The 23330-nt window shown below is 54.2% G+C and overlaps 3 protein-coding genes and 1 long non-coding RNA gene across 10 annotated transcripts in view; 3 read left to right on the top strand and 1 right to left on the bottom strand.

The window, feature by feature from the left end:
- The first annotated feature begins 397 nt into the window (after window positions 1-397).
- On the top strand, window positions 398-3535 carry PCNA (proliferating cell nuclear antigen). Its single transcript, XM_085559283.1, has 6 exons — window positions 398-691; window positions 1430-1527; window positions 1867-1934; window positions 2153-2347; window positions 2804-2927; window positions 3028-3535. Exons 1-6 carry the CDS (start codon window positions 471-473, stop codon window positions 3108-3110), a joined length of 789 nt encoding a protein of 262 aa, XP_085415409.1. The 5' UTR covers window positions 398-470; the 3' UTR covers window positions 3111-3535.
- A 1087-nt stretch (window positions 3536-4622) lies between these two features.
- Window positions 4623-10670, top strand: TMEM230 (transmembrane protein 230). The gene is made up of 4 exons (XM_085559284.1): window positions 4623-4659; window positions 7473-7600; window positions 7944-8066; window positions 9477-10670. The coding sequence occupies exons 2-4, from the start codon at window positions 7505-7507 to the stop codon at window positions 9615-9617; spliced, it is 360 nt and encodes a 119-aa protein (XP_085415410.1). The 5' UTR covers window positions 4623-4659; window positions 7473-7504; the 3' UTR covers window positions 9618-10670.
- Window positions 6248-21218, bottom strand: LOC146765619 (uncharacterized). 4 transcript variants are annotated; one of them, XR_014949867.1, is made up of 6 exons: window positions 20755-20864; window positions 16995-17190; window positions 16327-16443; window positions 12668-16231; window positions 9173-11485; window positions 6248-8165 (listed from the first exon to the last, which is right to left on the bottom strand). It is a non-coding gene; the product is annotated as an uncharacterized LOC146765619 (long non-coding RNA). The 4 variants fall into 4 exon arrangements; XR_014949868.1 differs by lacking the exon at window positions 20755-20864 and adding an exon at window positions 21122-21218 and having other exon boundaries at window positions 6248-11485; XR_014949865.1 differs by having other exon boundaries at window positions 6248-11485; window positions 12668-12781.
- Window positions 20881-23330, top strand: part of SLC23A2 (solute carrier family 23 member 2) — a 51828-nt gene continuing 49378 nt past the window's right edge. For 3 of the 4 annotated variants that reach the window (XR_014949864.1, XM_085559275.1, XM_085559274.1), the window contains exon 1: window positions 20881-20971. The gene's annotated coding sequence lies outside the window, so the exon portion shown is untranslated. Of the gene's footprint in view, window positions 22044-23330 lie in introns of all 4 variants that reach the window. The other variant, XM_085559277.1, reaches the window with a different exon arrangement.

The raw sequence follows: 23330 nt of genomic DNA on the forward strand, positions 1-23330 counted from the left end.
AGAAGCGTGAGGGGTTTGTCGCAGGGGACAGAAGGGCTTGTGTTATGGCTGGTCTTGGCTCAGGTGCCTGAGGAGAGGCGCGCACCGAGCCGTCCGTACGGCCAGGCCGCCTGTGAGGGACCGGCGGCGCTGCAGCCAACGGGCACTGCCGCCAACGCTGCGCAACGAAGCGAGACGCGCGGCCTGTGTAAACCGCGCGGTGATTGGCTCCCGCCGCACGAAGGGGCGGGTCTAAGGGGAGGAGCGGCGCTGGGATTGGCCGGAGCGCGGCGGGGAGCTGTATGTGAGCTCGGAGGGGCTTGGGCTGAAGGAGGAGAGCGGCGCTGGTGATTGGCTGCTGCGCGGCGGAGGGCGGGGCGGCGGAGTGCATAAAGGGGGCTTGGCGGGCCGGCCTGGTGGATTTTCGGTTGTTCCGCCTTGAGTTCCTTTCGTGCCGCTCTCGCGGGTGCTGCTGCTAAAACACCGCCAGGATGTTCGAGGCGCGGCTGGTGCAGGGCTCGGTGCTCAAGCGAGTGCTGGAGGCCCTCAAGGACCTCATCACCGAGGCCTGCTGGGACCTGGGCTCGGGCGGCATCAGCCTGCAGAGCATGGACTCCTCGCACGTCTCCCTGGTGCAGCTCACGCTGCGGTCGGAGGGCTTCGACACGTACCGCTGCGACCGCAACATCGCCATGGGCGTCAACCTGTCCAGGTCAGCCGGCGGCGGGCTCTCCTGGGGCGCTGCCATGGGGCGGCTGTGGCGCTCAGGGCTGCGGGGAAGCGCTGTGAGGGGAGGTGCAGGGGTGCCCTGGAGGTGCGGGGGTGCCGGGGGTGCTCGCAGCCCTTCAGCCTTTTTCTCTCCCCCTCCGTTCCCCTCACGGCTCTCGCGCCGTTTTTCGCGGCGCGCGGCGCGGCCGTGACGTCACTGCCGGCGAGTGGCGGGAAAAGGCAGCGCTGGCGGGAGCCGCCGCCATGGCTCCGAGCGGGGAGGGAGTGACGGCTCTAAAGCCCTGCCGCCCTCTGGAAAGGCCCTGCAGAGCCCCCGGGAGCGGCAGGAGCAGCACTGCCGGCGGGCCGGGGAGCTGCTGGTCCTTCCTGCCCCGCTGGTCAGAGAGGAGAGACACGGAGGGTGACAAAGATGAGGGGCCTGGAGCCTCGGGAGGAGACTGCTGAGAGAGGGAAATCATCCCTATGTGTCAATACCCATGGGAGGGGCAGAGGATGGGTCCAGGATCTGCCCAGCCGTGGGACAAGAGGAAAGGCAGGAGCTGAAGTTCCACCCCGTGTATGAGGAAGAAGTTTGTGGGCGACCAAGTACTGGAAGAGATCGGCCAGAGAGGCTGGGGAGTGTCCCAAGAGTGTTGGAAGGAGAGCCTGATAACTGCTATCACATCCCCTCCTGCCCTGCCAGCTCCCAGCCCCGTGGCTCACCTGCCTTTCTCCCCTGCAGCATGTCCAAAATCCTGAAATGTGCAGGGAATGAGGACATCATCACCCTGCGGGCCGAGGACAACGCCGACACCCTGGCTCTGGTGTTCGAGGCACCCAGTGAGTGGGGTTCTCACTGGGGGAGCCCTTTGTTCCTGGGCTGTGCTGGGAAATGCAGGAGGGAGGGACATGGCAGTGGGGCCTGCAGGAGTGGGAGGGGACACCTGAGTCTTGGGACAGTTTGGATATAGAAACTTGATCAAGTTGATAAATATTTTCGTTATAAGAGGAGGAATGTTTCGGGCTGCACAGAGATGTTTTTGGCAGTACCCTTACAGCCTGTGAAAGGCTGCTGCAGCAACAAAGGGAAACCTCACTGTCATTATTGAGGGGAGTGGCAGCAGTCCAGTTGGTGTTTGTCACTCTGCTCTTTGCTGTAACCCTGCTTTGCTTCTGCAGACCAGGAGAAAGTTTCTGATTACGAGATGAAGCTGATGGATCTCGATGTGGAGCAGCTGGGGATCCCAGTAAGTAACAGCTCAGGTGACTGGTGGCACTGGGGCGGAACTGGGCTCACATCACATCCCGTAACACAGCGGCCTTGGGAGCGCTGGACAGGCCTGGGGCTGGTAGGGTGTCCCTGGGAGCGCCCCAGCCCTGGCAAGGTGTCCCTGTGGGTGCCCCTGGCCCTGGCAAGGTGTCCCTGTGGGTGCCCCTGGCCCTGGCAGCTGTCCCTGTCCCCCAGGAGCAGGAGTACAGCTGCGTGGTGAAGATGCCCTCGGCCGAGTTTGCGCGCATCTGCCGGGACCTGAGCCACATCGGCGACGCCGTGGTCATCTCCTGCGCCAAGGACGGCGTCAAGTTCTCGGCCAACGGCGAGCTGGGCAACGGCAACATCAAACTGTCCCAGACCAGCAACGTGGACAAGGAGGAGGAGGCTGTGAGTTGCCATGCAGGGCTCGGGGCTTTGCAAAGCCACTTCTCTGGGGGATCCTGGAGCTGGGGAAGGGTTGAGGTTGGAAAGGGTCACTGAGGGCCAGCCCTGCGGTGAGCCATGAGTCCCTGAGTCCCTGCAGCGTGATCCTTGGCTGGGAGCTGCAGCAGGGCTGGGAGCAGCCCTGGAGCTGCAGCTGTGCTGCTCCCAGCCCTGGTGGCTGTGGCCTGAGCTGTGCCAGGGCTCTGGAATCCTCTCCCACTTGCTGCTCCCAGCCCTGGTGGCTGTGGCCCGAGCTGTGCCAGGGCTCTGGAATCCTCTCCCACTTGCTGCTCCCAGCCCTGGTGGCTGTGGCCCGAGCTGTGCCAGGGCTCTGGAATCCTCTCCCACTTGCTGCTCCCAGCCCTGGTGGCTGTGGCCTGAGCTGTGCCAGGGCTCTGGAATCCTCTCTCACCTCCCCAGGTTACAATAGAGATGAACGAGCCGGTGCAGCTGACCTTCGCCCTGAGGTACCTGAACTTCTTCACCAAAGCCACCCCCCTGTCCCCCACAGTCACGCTCAGCATGTCTGCAGATGTTCCTCTGGGTGAGTGCCAGGGCAGAGCTGGAGCTGAAGCTGGAGCTGAAGCTGGAGCTGCATGTCCCACAGAACCCTCTGAACTCCCTCTCTCCCTTCTCTCCCGCAGTTGTGGAGTACAAGATCGCTGACATGGGACACCTGAAGTACTACCTGGCCCCGAAGATCGAGGACCAGCAGGATGGCTCTTAACTGGAGCAGGACTGGGGGAGATCTGCTCCTGGCTGGAGGCAGCAATTCCAGAGCCTTGGAGCATCCTGGGAGCACTGTAGCTGTGTCTTGTAGATACCTTTGTAAATACTTTTCAACTCTCTTGTTTTGCTATCCTGGTGTTATTGGAAATAGGAAAGCTGAGTTTTTCTACTCTGTTCCTGTACTCCCAACAACCTCTCAGATGCTGTTGAAGGTGAAATTTCTTACTCCTTGCAGCTGCTCTTGGAGAAGAGGGGCAATATTTAATGGGTCAAGATGTATCCTGGAGTTTCCCCTGTGGAGCTGTAGCTTAGGGTTGCTGTTTTATTATCCCACCAGTTTATGTGACCTTACTTCATTTATTTTTGAAGCTGATACTCTGACTGAAACTCAGAAAATGGAAATAAAGAATCTAATTTCCTGGGGTTTGTCGTGTTTAAATGTGGGTGGGTGAATGGTGCTTTTGAAGCTGTGCTGATGTGCCCTGACTCCCTTGCCAAGGCCCAGAGTTCAGCTTTGGTCACTCGGGTGTGGAGGAGGTGCCTGGTGGCACCTGGGGACAGCTGGTTCGCTGGAATTCACGTTCCCATGAAGGCGTTTCCAACCTAAACACTTGCCCGGTTTTTTTGGGAGGCTGTGCTCACTAAGACACGAGAATGCTGGGGACAACCGCCTGAAGAGCTGTCCCCGGCGGGTGACAGGGATGGCACCAGGTGGCAGTGCCGGCCACGAGCGAACCCCTCTGCTGCCTGGGGGGACAATTCCTGCTCGGGGCTGGGGATCACCCAGCCCTGGGGACAGCACTGCCCTGGGGACAACGCTTTCCCCGGCCCAGGGGACAGCACTGCCCGGCTCTGGGGATATCCCTGCCCTGGGGACAATCCCTGCCCGGCCCCGGGGTTGGGGACAGCCCTGCCCTGTCCTGGGGACAGCTATGCCCGGCCCTAGGGATAACCCAGCCCTGGGGACAGCACTACCCCGGGGACAATTCCTGCCCAGCCCTGGGGATGGGGACAGCCCTGCCCTGCCCTGGGGACACTTTGCCCGGCCCTGGGGATGGCGACAGCCCTGCCCTGCCCTGGGACACTTGCCCCGGCCCAGGGCTCCTGACCCGCACTCCCGGGCATCCCTGGCAGCATCCCGGGCCGACCAGGACGCGACACTGGGACAACGGCAGGTGACCCTGCCCACGGCACGGGTGGCACTGCGGGGGATTTAAGGCACCTCCCAACCCAAACCGTTCCAGGATTTTGGTCCAGACACCGATTTCCCATCCTGTGCTTCTGCTGCCTCCCTTGTCGAGCTGCCCGCCGTCTCCAGCTCCTTCCCCACCTACCCCGCAGCGCTTCAGGGAAACGCCTGGCAGGGAAGCGCTCTCGCCCTGAAGGATCTCAGCACCCCCGGAGCCGCTGCCCTTCCCCCGGGGGCTCCGCGCCTCCCGGGGCGGTGCCGGGCGGAGGAGGCCGGCCCGGCCCCGCCGTGACCTGGAAGGGAAGCGGCGCCGGCGGGATCGACTTCCCGGGAGCGGGATGGAGCGGGCGGGCGGCAGGTGCGGGGCCGGCCGGGCCGGGCCGGGCTGGGTTCGGGGTGGATTTGGGGGGTTTGGGTGAATTCAGGGCGGTTTGGGGTGGCTCGGGGCGGGTTTGGGGGGCGTCAGGTGGGTTTAGAGTGGTCTGGGTAGATTTAGGTGGGTTTGGGGGGAGTTAAGGTCGATTTAGGGTGCTCTGAGTGGGTTGGGGGGGGTTCAGGTGGATTTAGGGTGCTCTGGGTGGGTTTGGGGGGCGTCAGGTGGATTTAGAGTGGTCTGGGTACATTTAGGTGGGTTTGGGGTGGGTTCAGGTAGATTTAGGGTGGTCTGGATGGGTTTGGGGGGGCTTCAGGTGGATTTAGGGTGGTATGGGTGGGTTTGGGGGGCTTCAGGTGGATTTAGGGTTGTCTGGGTGGGTTTGGGTACATTTAGGTGGGTTTGGGGGGGGGTTCAGGTAGATTTAGGGTGGTCTGGGTGGGTTTGGGGGGGCTTCAGGTGGATTTAGGGTGGTCTGGGTGGGTTTGGGGTGGGTTCAGGTGGATTTAGGGTGGTCTGGGTGGGTTTGGGGGGGGCTTCAGGTGGATTTAGGGTGGTCTGGGTACATTTAGGTGGGTTTGGGGTGGGTTCAGGTGGATTTAGGGTGGTTTGGGGGGGTTCAGGGAGATTTAGGGTGGTCTGGGTGGGTTTGGGGTGGTTTGGGGGGGCTTCAGGTGGATTTAGGGTGGTCTGGGTGGGTTTGGGTACATTTAGGTGGGTTTGGGGTGGGTTCAGGTGGATTTAGGGTGGTCTGGGTTGGTTTGGGTACATTTAGGTGGGTTTGGGGTGGGTTCAGGTCGATTTAGGGTGGTCTGAGTGGATTTGAGGTGGTCTGGGTGGGTTTCAGTGCATTTGGGATGGTTTTGGGTGGGTTTGAGTGGATTTGGGGTGGTTTGAGTGGATTCGAGAAGGATTTGGGGCGTTTTGGGTGGATTTCGGTGGTCTGGGTAGGTTCAGGCAGATTCGGGGTGGGTTTGGTGTGTTCTGGGTGGATTTCGGGTGTTCTGGGTGAGTTTGGGGTGGGTTTGGGAGCGGCACGAGGCTGGGACCCCCCCATTCCGGGTGTCCCCGCTGTCCCAAAGCCACATCCCCACCCGTCCTGGCTCACCGTGGGGGAAATGCGGGGCTGTGCTCGGGGGAATTCAGGATTCTGAACGGAGCCGCCGTGCTTGGGTTTCCCGGCACCTCCACAGGGTTTAAAGCACGACTGCCTGTTAGAAATTCCAAATTTCAGCATTAATTGTTTTAGCCAAGCTGCTCAGGCCCCGATTATTTACGTGGCTACAAAAAGCACAGCACTGTAATGGTTGCTGCTCTTGAACCACTGTGGTGCTCCCCTGGTGTGAAGCTCAGTGGGGTTGGAGCTGGCCCTTAAACTTGAGATCAGAGAGAATATTTTTCATATTTTATACACATTTGGCCTCCACAGTCTCTTTCTTGTTGGTAAGTGAGGCAATGGGGAGGACAGGACAGCTTGTGCAAGTGTAAAATGGGAATAATTCAAAAGAAGCCACTGAAAAACCTGGTAAATAACAGGGCAGTGGATAAAAAAAGAGAGCAAAATAGGGCAGAGTTGGGAAATCTAGCATTTTTCAGAAAGCTTGGTTTATTCTGGCTTTTTCTCCTCCTGAGCATCTGCCCTCGGGCATGTGGAGGGGTGTGTGGGTCAACAAGGATGTGTGGGGAGCAGGAAATGCCACCCTGCAGGTGTTTCCATTATCCACGGGGCTGAAAATGTTTGGTCCGTGTCTGTTTTTTGCCACTAAAACAAAAGCCCAAAGTTCAAACCACAGGTTCAGTGGTGGGAATTTCAGATCAGAGGGGATTTTATAAAAGCCAATTTTACAGCAGGAGGAGCGAAGGTGGATGGGGAATGTGCCAGCAATTAGTGACAAAGGGCTTCAGCTGAAGTGGAGACAATATTTTGAGTGGATGCATCACCTCTGATGCTGAAGAGTGTTGTGGAAACAGAGTTTTTATCCCTTCCTGTTGGCACCACTGGAATATCTGCTTTTGTTCCCTTGGTTCCCGACTTTCTCAGGAAATAAAAGCTCCATTGAGGCTTCGGGAGGTGTGGGGAGCCCTTCCCTGCCTGTGCCCTGGGAATCCGGGTCCTGCTGGGGCAGAGGCAGGGGGAGCTCGGCAGGATGGGTCCCTGGGCAGCCCCGAGGGGCAGCAGCTGGCTCTGAGCCCTGTCCCCAGGGTGTCCCCCCTGCACGGGGAGCCTGCTCTGCACACCTGGCCTTGGTGACCTCAGCACTCACACTGTCCCCTTGTCCTGCTGCCTGAGTCACTCCTGCTGTCCCCACGACACCTCCATTTCATCCCAGTTTATAGTGGTTTGCGTTGGTTTTTTGTTTGTTTTTTCTTTCCCAAAATTGCTCTCTTGCAAAATATCGTGCTGGTTGAAAAGCTGCTTTGTTCAGCTCTGGTTTAGGTTTATTTGCTGGTGTCGTGTTCAGAAACAGCCAGAGCTTGGACATCTGTGTTCTGGAGTTCCTGGTGGAGTGAGAGCTGGGTCATACCCTGGGCCCTGCCCAGGAATTTCCAAATTTCCATCTGGTTTTAGACACAGGCTCTACCTTGATTCCAGACATTGTTGCAGCTGTATCCATTTTGTATTTCAGGCTTCAAATGAAATGCTTAGACCCTCTGTGGGAAAAGCTTTAATTCGCCAAGGAGAACAGGACTGGTTTTGGGTGGCACAGTCTTGGCAGGGGTGTTTCTCTCGAGAAACTTCAGTTGTGTGTCTCTCAGACTCCCAGCACTGTTTTCTCTCCTCCTGCCCCGGTTGCCAGGCTGTAGCTGATGCCCAGGCCCCCCTGGCACGATGCCATCACGGACCAATCTCTCTGCTGGCATCCCCAGCAGCAAAGTCAAATATTCCAAGCTCTCCAGCACCGACGATGGATACATCGACCTGCAGGTAAAAACTGGGCAAGGAAGCTGGGAAACCACGAGGATGGGCAGCCTCAGCTTGGCCTTGCACAGGCAGCTGCTTCTCGTGCATCTCTGGTGGAGCAGCTGCAGCTCAGGCAGGGGCGAAGCCTGGAGGGAGCCAAACCCTCGGCCCTTCCCCTCTGGAAATCCCAAAGACCCTTCCTGGGAACAAGGCTGGGAGAAGGGGCTGGCTCAGCAGGGCCTCCATGGGCAGAACTCCTCCTGGAGGGCAATTCTGCAGCAGAATTCTGTCCCGTGCCAGCTGTGCCAGCTGTGGGGTCCCATCTGTGCCGAGTTCAGCTGTTCAGTATTTGGCTTTTTCCATCCAGTTCAAGAAGAGCCCACCCAAAATCCCCTACAAGGCCATCGCGCTGGCTGTGGTGCTCTTCATGATCGGGACCTTCCTCATCATCATCGGAGCCCTGCTGCTGGCAGGGTACATCAGCAAAGGGGTGAGTGCTTCACCAGGCTCCTGGCACTGCCCTCAGAGCTGCCCTGAGCCCTGCTGCCCATCAGGGGACAGCAAACAGCCTCAGGTCGCACCAGGGGAGCTTTAAATTAAAAATAAGGAAAGGTTTGATGGTGCAAAGGCCTGGCACAGCTGCAGGGGGAGTGTGCAGAACACAAGGATGTGGCACTCCAGGACATGGGTTTGGTGACCCTGGGGGTGGTGCTGGGTCATGGTTGGACTTGATGGCCTTGAAGGTCCTCTCCAGCCTCAGGGATCCTGATTCCCACCACAGCCTGTCCCTGGGAGGTGACATCCCTGTCCTGGAGAGATCTCAGCCCCTGCAGGGACAGGGAGGAGCTGCCAGACCCCGAGTGGGGCACGGCAGCGCTTCCCCACCTGGCTGTGGCTGATCCACAGCAAGGGGATCTGCTCCTGCAGCTCTGGCTGCTTCTCCCCTGCTCCCTGTGGGCTCAGGGGGGTTGGCAGCCCTGCCTTATCTCTGGCAGCACAGCAGCCCCTGGGGCTATCAGCAGCGCTCCAGGCACGGAGCCCTGGGCTCGTGCTCGGCCACGCTCACAGCTCCCAGCCCTGGCTGCACATCTGGGAGTCCCTGGTGAAGGATGGGGTGCCCTGAGGGTTCCTGCAGCGGGGAGGAGAGGTCAGGACAGGATTAAAGGCTCAGCCTGACGACAGCTGAGAGATTTCTGGTTTTTATTTCTCAGCTCGCCAGGCCATGGGGATGGATCGCAGAACCATGGGGTGGTTTGGATTCAAAGAACCTTATAGATTCCCTCATTCTGAGAATTCCTTCACATCTCACCTGCCTTGGGCAGGGCAGCCTTCCCCTAGAGCAGGCAGGGTGTGAGAGAGAGGAGCACCCCTCGCACAGGTGTTACTGTGATGCCTTGGGAAGGCTGAGCTGGAGCAGAGTTACAGAATAAAGCAGGGATTTATTCAAAGCATCTCCTCAATGGATCCACCTTGGGCAGCACAAGAGCCAGGGCTGCACCCAAGGTGAACCAAAATGGTCACAAAATGAGCCTCAAAATGGTCACAAAATGAGCCCAAGTTGAACCCACAATGGTCACAAAATGTATGACTACTCACTTTGATCAGTTCTGCTCCATTTGCATATTGGGGTTAATTGTCCAATTCCAGCTCTAGGTTATGCAGTCCCATCCTCCTTGTTTTCCTCTCTTCATTCCACACTGTTTGTGCCCTTGGGCCTGAGATTTGGGTGGTTGTCCTCGGTCACCAGCTAGAGCAGGAATTGTTTTGTCTCCCTGCTCTGTGCAGAGAGCCCACAACACTTAACGTGCAGCTCCGAGCTGCACCCTAAGGCAGCCCAGAACCTGAAAATCACAGAAGCTGAACCCTGAGGCAGCCGTGCCCTGTGTGTGTGTCCCTGCAGGAGACCGACCGGGCCATCCCCGTGCTCATCATCGGCATCCTGGTGTTCCTGCCGGGCTTCTACCACCTGCGCATCGCCTACTACGCCTCCAAGGGCTACCGGGGCTACTCCTACGACGACATCCCCGACTTCGACGACTGAACCGTTAATTAACCCCGCGCTAATTAGGCTGCTCGGAGCTGGTAGTTCCCCTGGCTGCTGGCAGGGCACGGCTGACGTGTCCCTCGTGTCCCTCGCGCGGCGCCGCTTCCCGGCCCTGAGGTGTTGCAGGTCTTCCAGTTTGGGGGGTGGGGGCTCCAGCCCGGAATTGACCAAAAGGAATTGCAAAGAACTTGGGATTTATGGGATTTTTTTTTTTTTTTTCCTCTCGGGGTTGGCGTAATTCCGCTCGCTGGGAAGCTCTTCCTGGGCGAGGCAATCCTTGCAATTTTCCAAAAATAGATGAGCTGGTTTCAGCAGCAGATATTTGTTTTTCCTGTGTTTTCTAGTTTATTTTAGCTTTCCATGAGATTGTGGTTATTGTTGGGTTACCTGTGCAGACAGACCATCATTAAATTCTCCTTTTGCTCTCCGTCCATCAGAAATGCTTCCAAACTACTGCTCCTGGAGTAAACAGAGTCTGATGGGAGGGGGAAAGCAGCACTTGCAGAAGTCATTTCCACACAGTGCAGTGGCTCCTCAGCCCCCTGTCACACTGACCAAGCTCATTTCCCCACAAATACCTCCTTCCCCAGCGAGCTTTCCCTGTGCCACTGTTGCTTTTGGCAAAATCTGCTTATCCTTCACAAGGACTAGTGTTGGAATTTGCTGGGTATTTAAACAACCAAATGGGTACTGGGAGAAGGATTGGAACCCAGGCTCAAGTGTCTAAATACCAAAAATCTTGACTGATGTGGGTATTGGAGACACTTGAACTCCAGCTCTCTGTCTTTTGGAGTCCTTGTGTAGATAATTTGCTGTGCAGACCTGCCCAGGCCAGTGAAGAGAATTTCTCTGTGCAGTTTGTGCTGAACAAACCCCTTTGGATTGCTTTGCCAGCTTTGCTGAAGTGTCATTCAGGGAAAACAGAGTGATGGCTCCACTTGTGTGAGGTCAGAGCAGGCTGTCTCCTGTTCTCAGTGTCCTGGACAACAAGCAGTGGTGCAAGTGGCTGCATTTAACATGAATAAAGTTCTACATTCTCTGTAAGCACAAGTTTGTCCTTCCCACCTTCACATGTGTCAGAGTGCACTAAAAACTCTCCTGGGCTCGGCTGCTGTTGGCTCCAGGTGCTGCTGGAGTGAGGGAGGCAGCAGCTCTGGAGGAGCCCCAGCAGTGTGAGGCTGCACAGAGCCCTCCACAGCTGCCACCTGAGCCCAGGTGAGCAGAACATTCCAGAAGGAGGGGCAGGAGGACTGACAGTGCAGAGCAGGCCCACGGAGATGTCCACAATCAGGGCTGGACAAACACCTTGCTCTGAACCTACTCCTGGAATTGCCTTTTTTCCTCCTTCAGTGCTGCAGGTTAAACCCAATCTCCTTTTTTTTTACCTGCCTCTCTTCCCTCACTTGTCCCCACTGCCCTGTGTGAGCCCCAGCACTCTGAGGAAGAGCTGGTTCAGTTGTTAAATTCAGGATCTCCCCTTCCACCTCGGGAGGTTCCCTCCCTGCTGCCAGCCCCAGCTGGGGTGGGACAGGGGACGAGGGACACGTGCTGCTGGCAGCAGCTGGAATCTGTCAATTAGAGCTGGCTCTGGCCAGGAGCTGCTGCTGACGTCAAGCCATGAATCAGCCTCTCCTAGGGGACAAAAACCTGTTTATTTGGGTTTGGGGAGCGGGGAGAGGAAGTGGAAGTTTAGATGGAAAAAGCAAAGAGGGTGGGAGAAGAGGAAGCATTTTGGGAAGGGATGGTCACCTAAGTGGGATAAATGAAAGGGACAGGAGAAGGAACTGGACTTGGATGATCCTTGGGGGTTCCTTCTAGCTTAGGACATTCTGTGACTCTGTGATTCTGAGAACACGCTGACGTTCCTGGAGGAAAAGAATTGATGAATTTACTTGTCTTGGACAGAGGCAAAGTCCTCAGTGGATAAATAAGGGATGTGTGAGGGATGGCCAGATGAAAAAGTCCTCTCTTTTTATATCTAATAAAACAGCGGGGTTTATATCTAATTGGGGAAAAAAAATATATATATATAATTGGCCCTTCCCTTAGGTGTTTGTCCTGCTCTTCTTAAGATCTCTGCCCTAAGAGCTCCTCCAGGCCTCTGTGGCTGATCCTGGTGGCCTCTCCCCATTGCTGTCCTAGGAGCTGCATCCTTTCAGCAGGTGGGGGACACCACCCAGCCCTTGGATCTCCATCCCTTCAGCAGGTGGGGGACACCACCCAGCCCTTGGATCTCCATCCTTTCAGCAGGTGGGGGACACCGCCCAGCCCTTGGATCTCCATCCCTTCAGCAGGTGGGGGACACCACCCAGCCCTTGGATATCCCTGGCCTCCCAACCACTGCAGACACCTTTGGTTTCCCCCTCCCAGCTCAGGGCAGTCCTGCCTTCACTTCCTGCCTTCTCAGCCTGATGAAAAGAAAATAATTTTTGCCCTTTTCCCAGGGCTCTGCGCTGAGCCAGCTGTGCTTCCCTGCTCCCACTCCTGTGTCCTGTGTGGAATGGGGATGTGCACGTGCACAGCTGAGCACAAAAGCAGCCTGAGGATTTTTAGGAATGCTGGGTTTGACTAAAAATAGTCCAGAGAGTCCACCAAGGCCACGACAGAGCCTCCCAAGAGAGCTGGCTTTGTTCTGTGGTGGAGCCAAGGGTCGGTGGGGGGGGCAAACTCGATTTTTGATCAGAAATTATTGTTTCCAATTGATTGAACTGCCTGGTTTGCTGCTCTGGCAGACCGTGCTTTGTGCTGGTTCAGGACTTGCTACCCTGAGGCCTTTCCTTCCCTGCTTTCCTGTGTCTAGGAAGGTGTTCAGGAACTGCTTTTAATCAGAAGAAAGGCAATTACTGGGAGCTCTGTTCTGTCTGGCCTGCATGGACAGAGCTTTGTCCTGATAAGAATCAGGAAGTGACATTTCCTTCCTCCACATTGTACTCAGGATTCTGAGCCATGCTGTTCTCCTCATCCCTGGGGCAGCACAAAGGGACCTCCCTCCCACAGCAACACACATCCATGAGATCCCTGCGGAGCTTTTCCAGCTCTGCACTTACAGAGAGGAACAAAACTGGGATGAATCTTCTTTGAGAGGACTTTCAGCTCCTGTGAAACAGCAGGTTTGGCACTGAAGCAAAAATTCTGTGGAGGAATCGCCGTTTCATCCTGGGCTGTTAAAGCAAAGGGCAGCAAATCCACTAGTCACCACTAATTAATTTTGTTTTGAAATATTTACTTGGGCTGAAGTAGTAGCTGCTCTTAAGTCTTTAAAGGATTAGCTGCCTGCTACTCTTTCATGCCTGCAACCATTTATTGAAGCTGTTGCTGCAAATCATGCTGTTAACCTGTCATGAGAGGTTTTAACCTTCCTTCTCTTGTCAGTGGGAAATGCCTGGTGCAGATGGCCCTGCTGATGTGACAGAAATTAAACATCCAGTCAGGTCCTCTGGGCTCTTTCCCCAGCTTCTTCAAGGAGGGGGCAAGACAGAAAATGCATGTAGTGATGATTGTCTGCATCAGGGTGTTGCAAAGCCTGGGGAGGGGCTGTGAGGAGTTCAGGGAACAGGAACTGCTTGATGCAGGAGCATCAGTTTCTGTGTGTAGCAAAGGAAATGCTCTGGATCTAGAACAAATCCTAGAAGAAAGCTGAGAACTCACCTCAGCAGGGATTATTTCTTACTCTCAGGCATGTGTTTAGTGTAAAAGGGAAAGACCTCAGGTCATTAAACCTACAAATACTCATTAGCATTGACATATAATTTTCTAGCAGTGTTCATGAATGTGTCATTAGAAGAAGTCTGCCAGCTCCTATAATCCTCATTTTTCTTGTCTCTCAACACTAACAGTCCATAGCACAGCATGACCTCTTCCCTGCTATTTTGGGTGTTCATTTCCAGACAAATGCCTTATTTTCTCTGTATTTGATACTGGAGGTCAAGAGAATCCTCTCTGCCTTTTATTGCACAAGAACAGAGGCAGGATTGTAACAGGGCCAGTGCAAATGTGTGCCTAAAAATAAACCACTGGATGGTCTCCAGCTTCAAACACAAAAAGAGTATTTGTAGAGGTCTCTCTGTTGCATGATCGAATTTCAGATCACTGAGGAGACACTTCAAAGTTCAGCTGACGAGCAGCTCGTGGTTTAATCCTCCCATGAAACAAAGGCAACTCTTTGACTTGGATCCGTGGTCGGCTGCCACCCCGGAGCTGGCAGAGGCTGGCTCCGGATGGACCATCCCTGGGGCAGGGCAGTGTCCAGGGTGCTGTCCTGGGCTGCTGCCTCCCACCCTGGCCACGGGCCCGCAGCCCTTCTGCCACCTCTGCTGGAAACAATTCAGCAGTGGCAGGAGGGGCCAGAGCTTGCAGAACACTCCAGTGACGCCGCTTGGCACCAATTAAGATTAGCAGAGAGGTGGCACTTCGGGCAGGGAAGGAGTTAACCAGCCACAGGGCACTTTTTAGGGAAGAAATTGGAGTTCATTGTTCCAGGCTCTCTGTGGATTTCTTTTTTGTCCTTTCATCTCTAACTGTTGGTTCTCATCAAAGGGGTTGCTAGTCCTTCCTCTTTGTTTTTCTTTGGCCTGTGCCTTCACCTGTGAGCAGCAGCACACAGGCAGAGCTGTGCTGAACTATAAATAGAGGGCCTGGCCAGCCCTGTGGCATCCGTGCTGCTATAATTGCCACTCTGCACTCTCGTGACAAGCCCTGCTCCAGCTGCCCGGGCAAGGAGGAACAGCCCCAGAGCTGGCCCTGCCCGTGGAGCTCTGCTGTGGGCCCAGTTCTCCCTCTGCCCCCACTTCTGCTTTTCCTGGGTGTGAGTGACCACTCCTGGTGTCTGCCCAGTGGGATTTGGGCAATTCAGGTTCAGCAGCTGCTTTGTAGAGGGCTCGTGGTGTAATTGATGCCTCAGCACCTTTGTTTGTTTTGCCTTCTGCCCCTGGCTAGAGGAGGCTGGTGTGTGTGTCACTCCTGATGTCACCGTGTGCTGCTGTTGCTATGTGCTCACACAGGGGATGAAGTGAGTCACGGGGTAAGAGTGACCCAAGCCCTCCATCCTTCCTCTCTGAGGAATGATTGCAAGTGGGTGAAAGCAGGGCCTGTGTCTGTGCTCTCACTGCTCTGCTGAGGGATGAGTAAGCAGCCATGAGGTGCTGCTGCCCGTGCTGTGCAGAGTGAAGGGCTCTTTTAGTCTGTGCTATTAAATTCCTCTAATGGACTTCAAGATTATTTAGTGCACCATGTCCACCTCATTTTGGAAGTAGTTTAAGTAGGAATGAGCTGCTCTGGTCCTGCTTATCCAGATCTGCCCACAGCAGCTGCACTTTATTGCCAGAGCTTTAAACAGTGTGAACGCGACACAAGGTGACAAATCCCAGCTTGTCTCCCCCCTTGGAGACCATCTCTGCCCATGCCTCAGGGTTCAGAAGATCTAATGGAACAGAACTGCGAGGTGAGTGTGCCCAGGAGAGCAAAACCATCGGGAGCCATCAGCCCCGGGTCCTGCCGTGCTGCCACAACACCTCCAAGGCAGATGTGGCTCCAGGGCTCAGCACTTGGACAAGGAGAGCCCGGCAGGGGAACGGACCAGGCAGGACAAACACAGGCTGCTCTCCCGGCCCCCTCCTGCCCCACTCCTCCCAGGATTTAAGGGCGCATTTCAGGAACCGTGCTTTTGGGAAGCAGCCCGGGGATGAACTCGGAGAGGTGACTCAGCCCATCTCCTCCTCCTCCTGTCAAACACGGGCTTTGCCCCTGACTCAGCAAGTGAAATCTCATTTGTCTGGTACAGCCCTGAGGTACCAGACAGAGCAGCAGCAAGAAAATTGCCTCTTCCTGCAGAGCACAGGCTGTCCAGCTGAGTTAGTGTCACCGGGAGCACTCTGGAGCACTCTCCCTGCCCTGGATTCCTCACAGGAATAGGAATATCCCGTGGAAGAAGCAGAGGGACCTGGGATGGGCTGTTTGTACTCTCCTGGTTGTGCTCTCCTCGTTGTTTGTACTCTCCTGGCTTCCACAACCTCATCTCCACTTCCAAAATATTTTCCAAACCCAAAGCTGAAGGTCTCCCCTCTCCAAAAGCTGCCAGAGGGGAAACCACCGTGAGAGGAGCAGCAGGGACCCAACAGTCCTGCAGCCCCGCAGATCTCCGGTCCTGCTCACCTCCTGATTTATTCACGACCTGAATTCAGGCGCTGCCGATCCTCCCCCAGGGGCTCTGCCGCGTGGGTCGCCGGCTGGAGCCTCCGTAACTTGAGAACTTGGCCCGCGATGCTCAGACCAAAAGCTCTCTGTGCTACCGAGAGCACTTTGCACTAATTAAACTTGGTAAAAATTATTCCTCTCTCCATTTTGCAGATGACAAACCGAGGGGTTGGGCTCGGCTGGCAGAGCCCATCTCTGTTCTAAGAAATAAACACTCTTTTCTGGGAAAGAAACACGGTTTTTTCTGACTCGATTTCCACCTGACACTGGGGGGAACAGCAAGTCATGGGTGTCCCCGAGATAATGCGGAATTCCTGTGGTCGGGAGTCTCCCACCAGCTGCTGGAGGTGGCATTTTAACCAAGGGCTGCTCACGCTTGCTTTCCTCACCTCACAGACTGAAACCCAGGGTCTGCCCAGCTGCTCCCCATATTCCAAAGGGAGAAGCAAAAAAAAAACCCACTGTTGGTGAGCTGTTCATTTTTTTGAGCTTACCTGGGAGAGCCTCCACTCACCTCCTAGGCTGCTGCTGAAGTAGCAGGGGTTTCATTTTTATTTTGTGTAAATCAGTGGAAGATATTCCTGTGATCCATATACAGGAGTGCTGGGTTCTTCCCAATTGCTGGTTGCATCTGTGGGATTCACAAAGAATGTTATTAATCTAATGCCAGGCAGGCTGCTTTTTTTTTTTTTTTTTTCTTTTTTTTATGTTATAAAAGCTAAACTCAAGACACGCCAAGAAAACAAGATTGGAAAGGAGCTATGGACCCCAGACCCAAAGCAATGATAGGATCATGGGATGGTGTGGGTCCATTGGAAGACTCCATCTCAATTCCACTCCCCTGCCAAGGATGAGGATGCCATTCACTGGACACCATCCCTGGACGTGAAGTTTTGATTTGGTCTTTTGGACATCCTGTGCTCAGATCAATGATTCACATCCCAGCTGAGACAACACTTGGGTTTAAAAATGGAAATTTTGAGTAAGAGGCACTGGCCAAAAACATTTCAGCATTGAAATTCATGCCAGTAACGCTTGTGCTGCATCTGAGGAAAACCCTGACCTGCAGCCCTGTGCTTTGATCCACACAGAGCCACGAAGAAACAACCCAAACAAAGCTGGGGAATGTCCTCAGCAAAGCTTCCTTGGACTGTTTGGTGATAGGGTGCAGCAACACCTCACCTGGCCAGGTGAGTCCCTGAGTGAGCTTTGAGGAGCTCAGGTAACCCAGAAAAGATGGAGAAAACAGGGAACGTGTCTCCTTTTGGATCTCAAAGTCAGCACACCAAAGGATTGATGACTGCTAACTCCTCCTGCTGCGTGCTCATGGAGGACGTGCACATCCCGTGGCTCCAATTCCTCCAGCTTTTTCCTGGATCTGTGAATCATTCAGGCAGAGAGAGATTGCATGTTTAGATACATACCTCAGGGTTCTTCACTACATTTTAATAATGCAAATTATATATGCCACTAATTCCAGTAAAACTGTAAAATTTCTACTTCTGTAGCAGGACAGTGTGATGGGATAAAATGGGCTCTGACTTTCTGAGCAAGGGAAATTCCAAGGAATTTTCTCAAACTTTGCAGCACAGGAGGCCACCTAGAAGGGAATTTATCAATTTAAGGACTGAAAAAGGCTTTAGTAGGTTTGAGCCCATGGTTGCAGGGGCTCTAGCTGTGTCAAATTCAATTCTTGGAGCACTAAATCCTCCTTTATCATCCTTCTCCAGCTTGTCCTTGGGATTATCAGGACCTTGAGGTCTTTATCTGTTACATTTCAATCTGACTGATGTGTTTTCCCTGGCTGTATTTCCCTCTGCCATCTTTCACCTGGGGAGGGCAGGGTTGGAAACTTCTAACGCTCCAAAATAAGATAAACAGAGCTGTGTCTCTGTCCCTGATCCCGAGCACAGGGAGGCCTTGCAGGGACACTGAGTACACACGATCCTTCTTCCTGCACAAACTCCTGTCAACAGCAGAACTGCTGCAGCCTCCATCACTCTGACATTACCGAAATGTCCCTCCCGTCACCCCCCCACGCTGACAAACAAAGGTTTTTTAATGCTTAAAAGCTGCTCTGAAGTCTGTGTCTACATTTGGGATAAGGCCAGGTATTGACTAATGCCAAGGATCAATATCCATAATAAAGCATTGTGCCTCAGCCCTGCCCTGGATAGTTCTCCATATGTCTCATTGGAAAAACCTTTTAGAAGCTTAACCAGGAGAGTGTTGGGGAAAAAAAATATGGGAAGATAAGCACAAATGCTCCAGAGGCCTTGTAGGGTCTCTGGTCTTAAAGTAAGCTGCTGGATTTTAATGGGATGGGATAAAGCCCTCTTGGGGTGTGGTAAGCACATTTCTCTCTCTCTCAAGATTTTTCATAAGGGTGCACAGAGAGAGACTAAAGAGAAAACAATTTTTATTTCTGTTGTTTTTCTTATGTAAAATGTGTTTATAGAATTGTCTACCTAGAGTGATCACTTGATTAGATTTTGGAAAGGATTGTTTGAGCCTGATGGCTAATCAAATCTACTTGTGTTTAGACTCTCAAGAGAGGGTCACAAGTTGTGAGTTAGTTAAAAATATAGTTAAAACAAGTAAGTTTGTAGTTTTTAGTATCTTCCTTTATTTATTAATAATATTAATAATTTTAATAATAATATTAATATAGTTTAGCATAATTATAATAAATCATTCAACCCTCTGAACTGAGCCAGACACCATCATCTCTTCCCATCAGCTTTACCTACATTCACAAAAAGAGGGGGTGGGAGGGAAGGTTGGACAGCTGGTGAGCAAGCATTCCTGTTTGCCAAACACTGCACCAGCAGCAACGTTGGAAGCAAGGACCCGAAAGATCCACAGAGAATTCAGCAGGTCTGGCTGGAACAGGGCCCAGTTGGTGCCAGTGGCATGGGGAGCACTTTCCCATCGACTCGGGGCTGCACCTTGATTAAACAACAGCAGGGCTGGGGGAGAGAGCCCAGCACGGGTCAGCAACTCCTCAGGACAGGCGGTGGAAGGAGAAAGGGCAGGAATCAGCTGAGGGGCTCAGCCCAGAGCAGCCCTGAGCAAGGCAAGGAGCCACGAGCTGATGTGTGTGGGAACTGCACGTTCTGGGAAGGGCAGGACACAAATTAGAGCGAGTTAACCTTGTCAGAAGCCATTAGGGACGTCAGATGTTGCCGAGAGGGATGTGAGAGAGGCAGAGTCCAGCGCTGGGTACCGAGCTGCAGACGTCAGCAGCGCCTCAAAACACCCAGCTCTGTGGGCTGGGAGGGGGGATTTATCACATTTGTGTCACATTCATGTCACATTGGTCCTGGCCCCCACCAGAAAACGGAAAATCTCTGGAAAATGGCATTTGTGGATGTGGTGGAGATGTCATCTTTTGGGGGACTCAGCTTAGCCTCCTCTAGTACAACAGGGGAGGTTTAGGTTGGCCATCATGAGGAACTTCTTCACAGAAAGGGTGATTAGATATTGGAATGGGCTGCCCAGGGAGGTGGTGGAGCTACTGACCCTGGAGGTGTTTGCAGAATGGCTGGATGTGGCACTCAGTGCACCACTCTGGTTGGGATGGTGATGATTTGGCACAGGTTGGGCTTGACCTCAGAGGTCTTTTCCCACCTAAATGATTCTGTCCTTCTTTTGTTCCTCCCTAAACTCACTCTCCTGTTGTTAAAGTTGGATTTTTTACTAAAAGATAATAATTAAAAATACAAAAAGTAGGAAAGAAAATCCAAAGAGAAACCCTAAAACAAAGCCCCAAAGGGGCCCAGGGCTGAAGGCACCAGGCAAGCACATTTTCCTAGGGGCTGGAGAGGGACCCCCAGATGAGGGACCCAATGGGGTTTTGTTTGGGGACCTCATCAATATCCGTCAATATCCATCAGTGTCCATCAATATCCATCCATGTCCATCAATGTCTCCAGGGAGGTGTCAGAGATGGAGCAGGCACTGCTCCCTGGGGCCCAGCAGTGGGACAGGAGGCAACGGGCAGAAACTGAGGCAATGGAGTGTTCTACCTGAGCACGGGGAAGAACTTCCCTGTGCGGATGACCACGTACTGATTCCTAGAACCAGAATAACAGAGTGACACAATCCCCTGGTTTGGGGGGTACCAATGATCTGACTCACAGCACATCCCAACAATCCCACCGTGTTCCTGAGAGCCTTGTCCCAGCCCTGCCAGAGCTCTGCCATCCCTGAGGCCACGACCATCCCCTGGGGAGCCTGTCCAGCCTGCACTGCCCACAGAGGCTGTGGGATATCCTTCACTGGGGATATTCCCAACCCTTGGGACACAATCCCAGCTCATCCCTGAGGCTATAACCATCCCCTGGGGAGCCTGTCCAGCCTGCACTGCCCACAGAGGCTGGGGGATATCCTTCACTGGGGATATTCCCAACCCCTGGGACACAATCCCAGCTCATTCCTGAGGCCATGACCATGCCCACAGAGGCTGTGGGATATCCCTCACTGGGATATTCCCAACCCGTTTGAACACAATCCCAGCTCATCCCTGAGGCCATGACCATGCCCACAGAGGTTGTGCAATGTCCCTCACTGGGGACATTCCAACCCACCTGGACACAATCCTCCCTGAGGCCATGACCATCCCTCAGCGAGCCTATCCAGGCTCCACTGCCCACAGAGGCTGTGGAATGTCCCTCACCGGGGATATTCCCAACCCACCCGAACACAATCCTTGAGGCCATGACCATGCCCAGAGAGGCTACGGAATGTCCCTCACTGAGATATTCCAAACCCATCCCAACACAATCCCGTGCCATGCGCTGCGGGATGCCCCTTCCTGAGCAAAGGTCGGACCACAAACCCCACTGCAACCCCTTCAACCCGCCCCATGCCGTGACTCTCCGATCTGTCTCCTTCGCGCATAAACCCCGCACACGCCATCCCTGCAGTGGCGGCTGCTCACCCTCAGGGGCCACGCCGCCGCTCCCCCCGCCATGGCGGCCGAGCCCTGAGGGAGCGGGGCCGGCCGCGCCATCTTGTCGGGGGCGGAGGCGGCGCCCGTCCCGCCCCGTGCTCTGCCTGCCGGGCCGCCCGGCCCCGCCGCACTCGCCCGCCGCGGACAGCGAGGGGAGCGAGCCGCAGCCCCCAGCGCCATTGCCGCCCTCAGCCCGCCATGGCAGGTGAGCCCGGCCCGCTGCCGCCCTCAGCGAGCTGCCCTGAGGGAGCGCGTCCCCGTCGGCGCTGTCCGCCCGTCGCTGCCAGCCCCGCGCCCCCGCCGCTCGCCCCTCGCTGCCCCGCAGCCTCCACCATGTTCGCCGGCCGCGCTTCACCTTGGCCGCGCGGCTGCCGCGCCGCCCGCAGCCCGGCGCGCCTCTTCTCCCTTTCATTTCGCCTTTGCGGCTTAATTACACCCTTCCCTGGGCTCCGCGCCGGCGTTTTCCGCCTCGGCATCGCCTCCAGGGGATGGGGAAGGGGCGCGGGGGATGCCCGGGGTGGCACCTGCGGCGGGGTCACCTGCGCGGCCGGCAGCGCCGCTCGGGCATCATCCCCGGGTGGGCTCTTCTCTCTGCCGCTGAGGTCATTATTATATTTTTTTAATTTTTCTTTTCCTTTAATCTGTGACAAAATGGGTGGCAGAGCCGTAAGCTTGTAGATGGGATGGAAAAATGCAGGTTAATTCTCCCCTGGTCCTGAAGGGGTGGCCTCGCTCTTCCCTGATCCCGTTCTCGTGATACGTTTTAAAGCTTCCCCCCCCCTCCCCTTTTAAAAATTATTTATTTGCCTTTTTATTTTTCTTTGTCAGTGCACATCGAGGCAGTAAATATTTCATTTTTCTGGTTTTTAACTTGCAAGCCCCGTTCGATATCGTGTGTGGTTTTCTTTTGTTTTAAGGTACATTTTGGGTAGGAATAAGTGATGTAGGTAGTGCAGAAAAATGCCCGAACAAAGCTTGTTGCAAGCCTAGTAGGGTTCCTAGAATAAGGACTAACCACTATCATACATTCTTGGTATTGGTGGCTTTTGCCTTTTTCCCTTAAAAGCTGGGAATGAGGCAGAGGCTTTACAGTTTTATTCCCATCCCTTCATTTTGGAGCCGTCGTTGTCATTTTGTACGCAGGGAAGAGCAGCCCTTGAGGCAGTTTGGGGCTCTCCTGGCCAGGTGTGTTCGGGCTGGGCTGAGCCCAAAGGCAGCAGCAGAGCCGGTGGAAGATTCTGGCAGCCAAGGAAATCCCCCGAGGTGTTTAAGACAAGGTAAAGACCTGGCCTGTTAATTTTTTCCGCCTTGTCATTTTCCGCACTCAGCTGACTCTTGGTGTGAGTTCAGTGCCAGGTAAATGCCAGGCTCCCTGTTGCTGATGAGCATTAATTTTCAATAAAAACACCAAATGCTCTGTATTCATAGGGAGCTTAATATGTCTGTTTGTCCTCACTGCAGTGTAGTGCTGCCAGGCTTGAGCAGGCTTTAAATTACCCAGTTTAAGCTTAAAAAAAAAGAGCTGGTTTGGGTAGTGTTTTTCCTGGCAGGTGGAGTTAAATGCAGGCTGTAAAAACGAAGTGGAGAAGCAGAACAAATGCTGGAGTGATGAGCAGCTGATGGACTGCACAGTGCCAGAGCCAGGCTTAACTGTACACCTTGTCTGCCAGGTGATTTCAGTGTAGATAAGTATTATTGCAACAAGTAGCTCAGGTTAGCAAACTGGAAAATAATCCTTGAGATATATGGGACAATTGGATTAGTTGATGAGCTCTTGTACCCCTACTCCTAGCTCCCAGTCATGATGCAGATACCTTGAAATTAGAGCAGTGTTAACATGGAGATGCACTGAAACAAATTCAGCCTTGGGCTAGCAAGGAGATTAAACAAGCCCTGAGATTTTTATCATGGATTTAAACACGCCTTTGGTTTAGTCAAGATGTGAAGAGGACCCAAAAATGTCTTGTCAGAGTCTTGGGGATAAGAGGAGCTGACACTGGGGTTCCTGGTGTGGCTTAACAGGCCAAACTCAAATGGTTTAAGATCCATCCCAGTGTGGCACTGGGCTGTAAGCCCTGCCCTGAGCCAGGCTGACCTTTGCTGAACTCTCTGGAAGCACACGGCTCTCAGCAGATGGAAGGAGCAGGATGGGACCTGCTTCTTCAGCATTTTCAGCGTGGAAACAAATCCAAGGATTTGGAGGAAAAGCAGCCTCTCAGTCAGTGGCGGGATTTGGGCTGCAGGTTGATGGGTGTTTCCTTGGGTCAGCAGCAATTTAAGCAGCTCCCATCCCTCACCCCCCTGGCAGTGTCCCCTGGGTGCTCACTCGGGGATTAGCCTACAAAAGCTTTGTGTTCAAATCTGTTCGGGGAATTTTTGTGCTCTTTGCCCTCCCTGAGCCCAGGCAGACCTGAGTGTACCTGCCTAAGTCCATACTGGGTGGTGTGTGGGTGCATTTATACCTTGCTAATATGAGAATTTCTGTCTCGTGAAGGTCATCTAACAGGGAGTTAAATTCCAATGGAGAAGTAGAAATTGCTTCTTTGTTGGCATTATTACTTGGT

The sequence above is a fragment of the Lonchura striata genome, chromosome 22 (assembly GCF_050655825.1).
Source record: "Lonchura striata isolate lonStrDom1 chromosome 22, ASM5065582v1, whole genome shotgun sequence".
NCBI lineage: Eukaryota > Metazoa > Chordata > Aves > Passeriformes > Estrildidae > Lonchura > Lonchura striata.

Coding starts and splice junctions, on each gene's coding strand:
- PCNA (XM_085559283.1), top strand. CDS start 471: ATGTTCGAGGCGCGGCTGGTGCAGGGCTCGGTGCTCAAGCGAGTGCTG. Junction 1,528..1,866: donor TCTGGTGTTCGAGGCACCCA/GTGAGTGGGGTT, acceptor TTGCTTCTGCAG/ACCAGGAGAAAGTTTCTGAT. Junction 2,348..2,803: donor TGGACAAGGAGGAGGAGGCT/GTGAGTTGCCAT, acceptor TCACCTCCCCAG/GTTACAATAGAGATGAACGA.
- TMEM230 (XM_085559284.1), top strand. CDS start 7,505: ATGCCATCACGGACCAATCTCTCTGCTGGCATCCCCAGCAGCAAAGTC. Junction 7,601..7,943: donor ATGGATACATCGACCTGCAG/GTAAAAACTGGG, acceptor TTTTCCATCCAG/TTCAAGAAGAGCCCACCCAA. Junction 8,067..9,476: donor CAGGGTACATCAGCAAAGGG/GTGAGTGCTTCA, acceptor GTGTCCCTGCAG/GAGACCGACCGGGCCATCCC.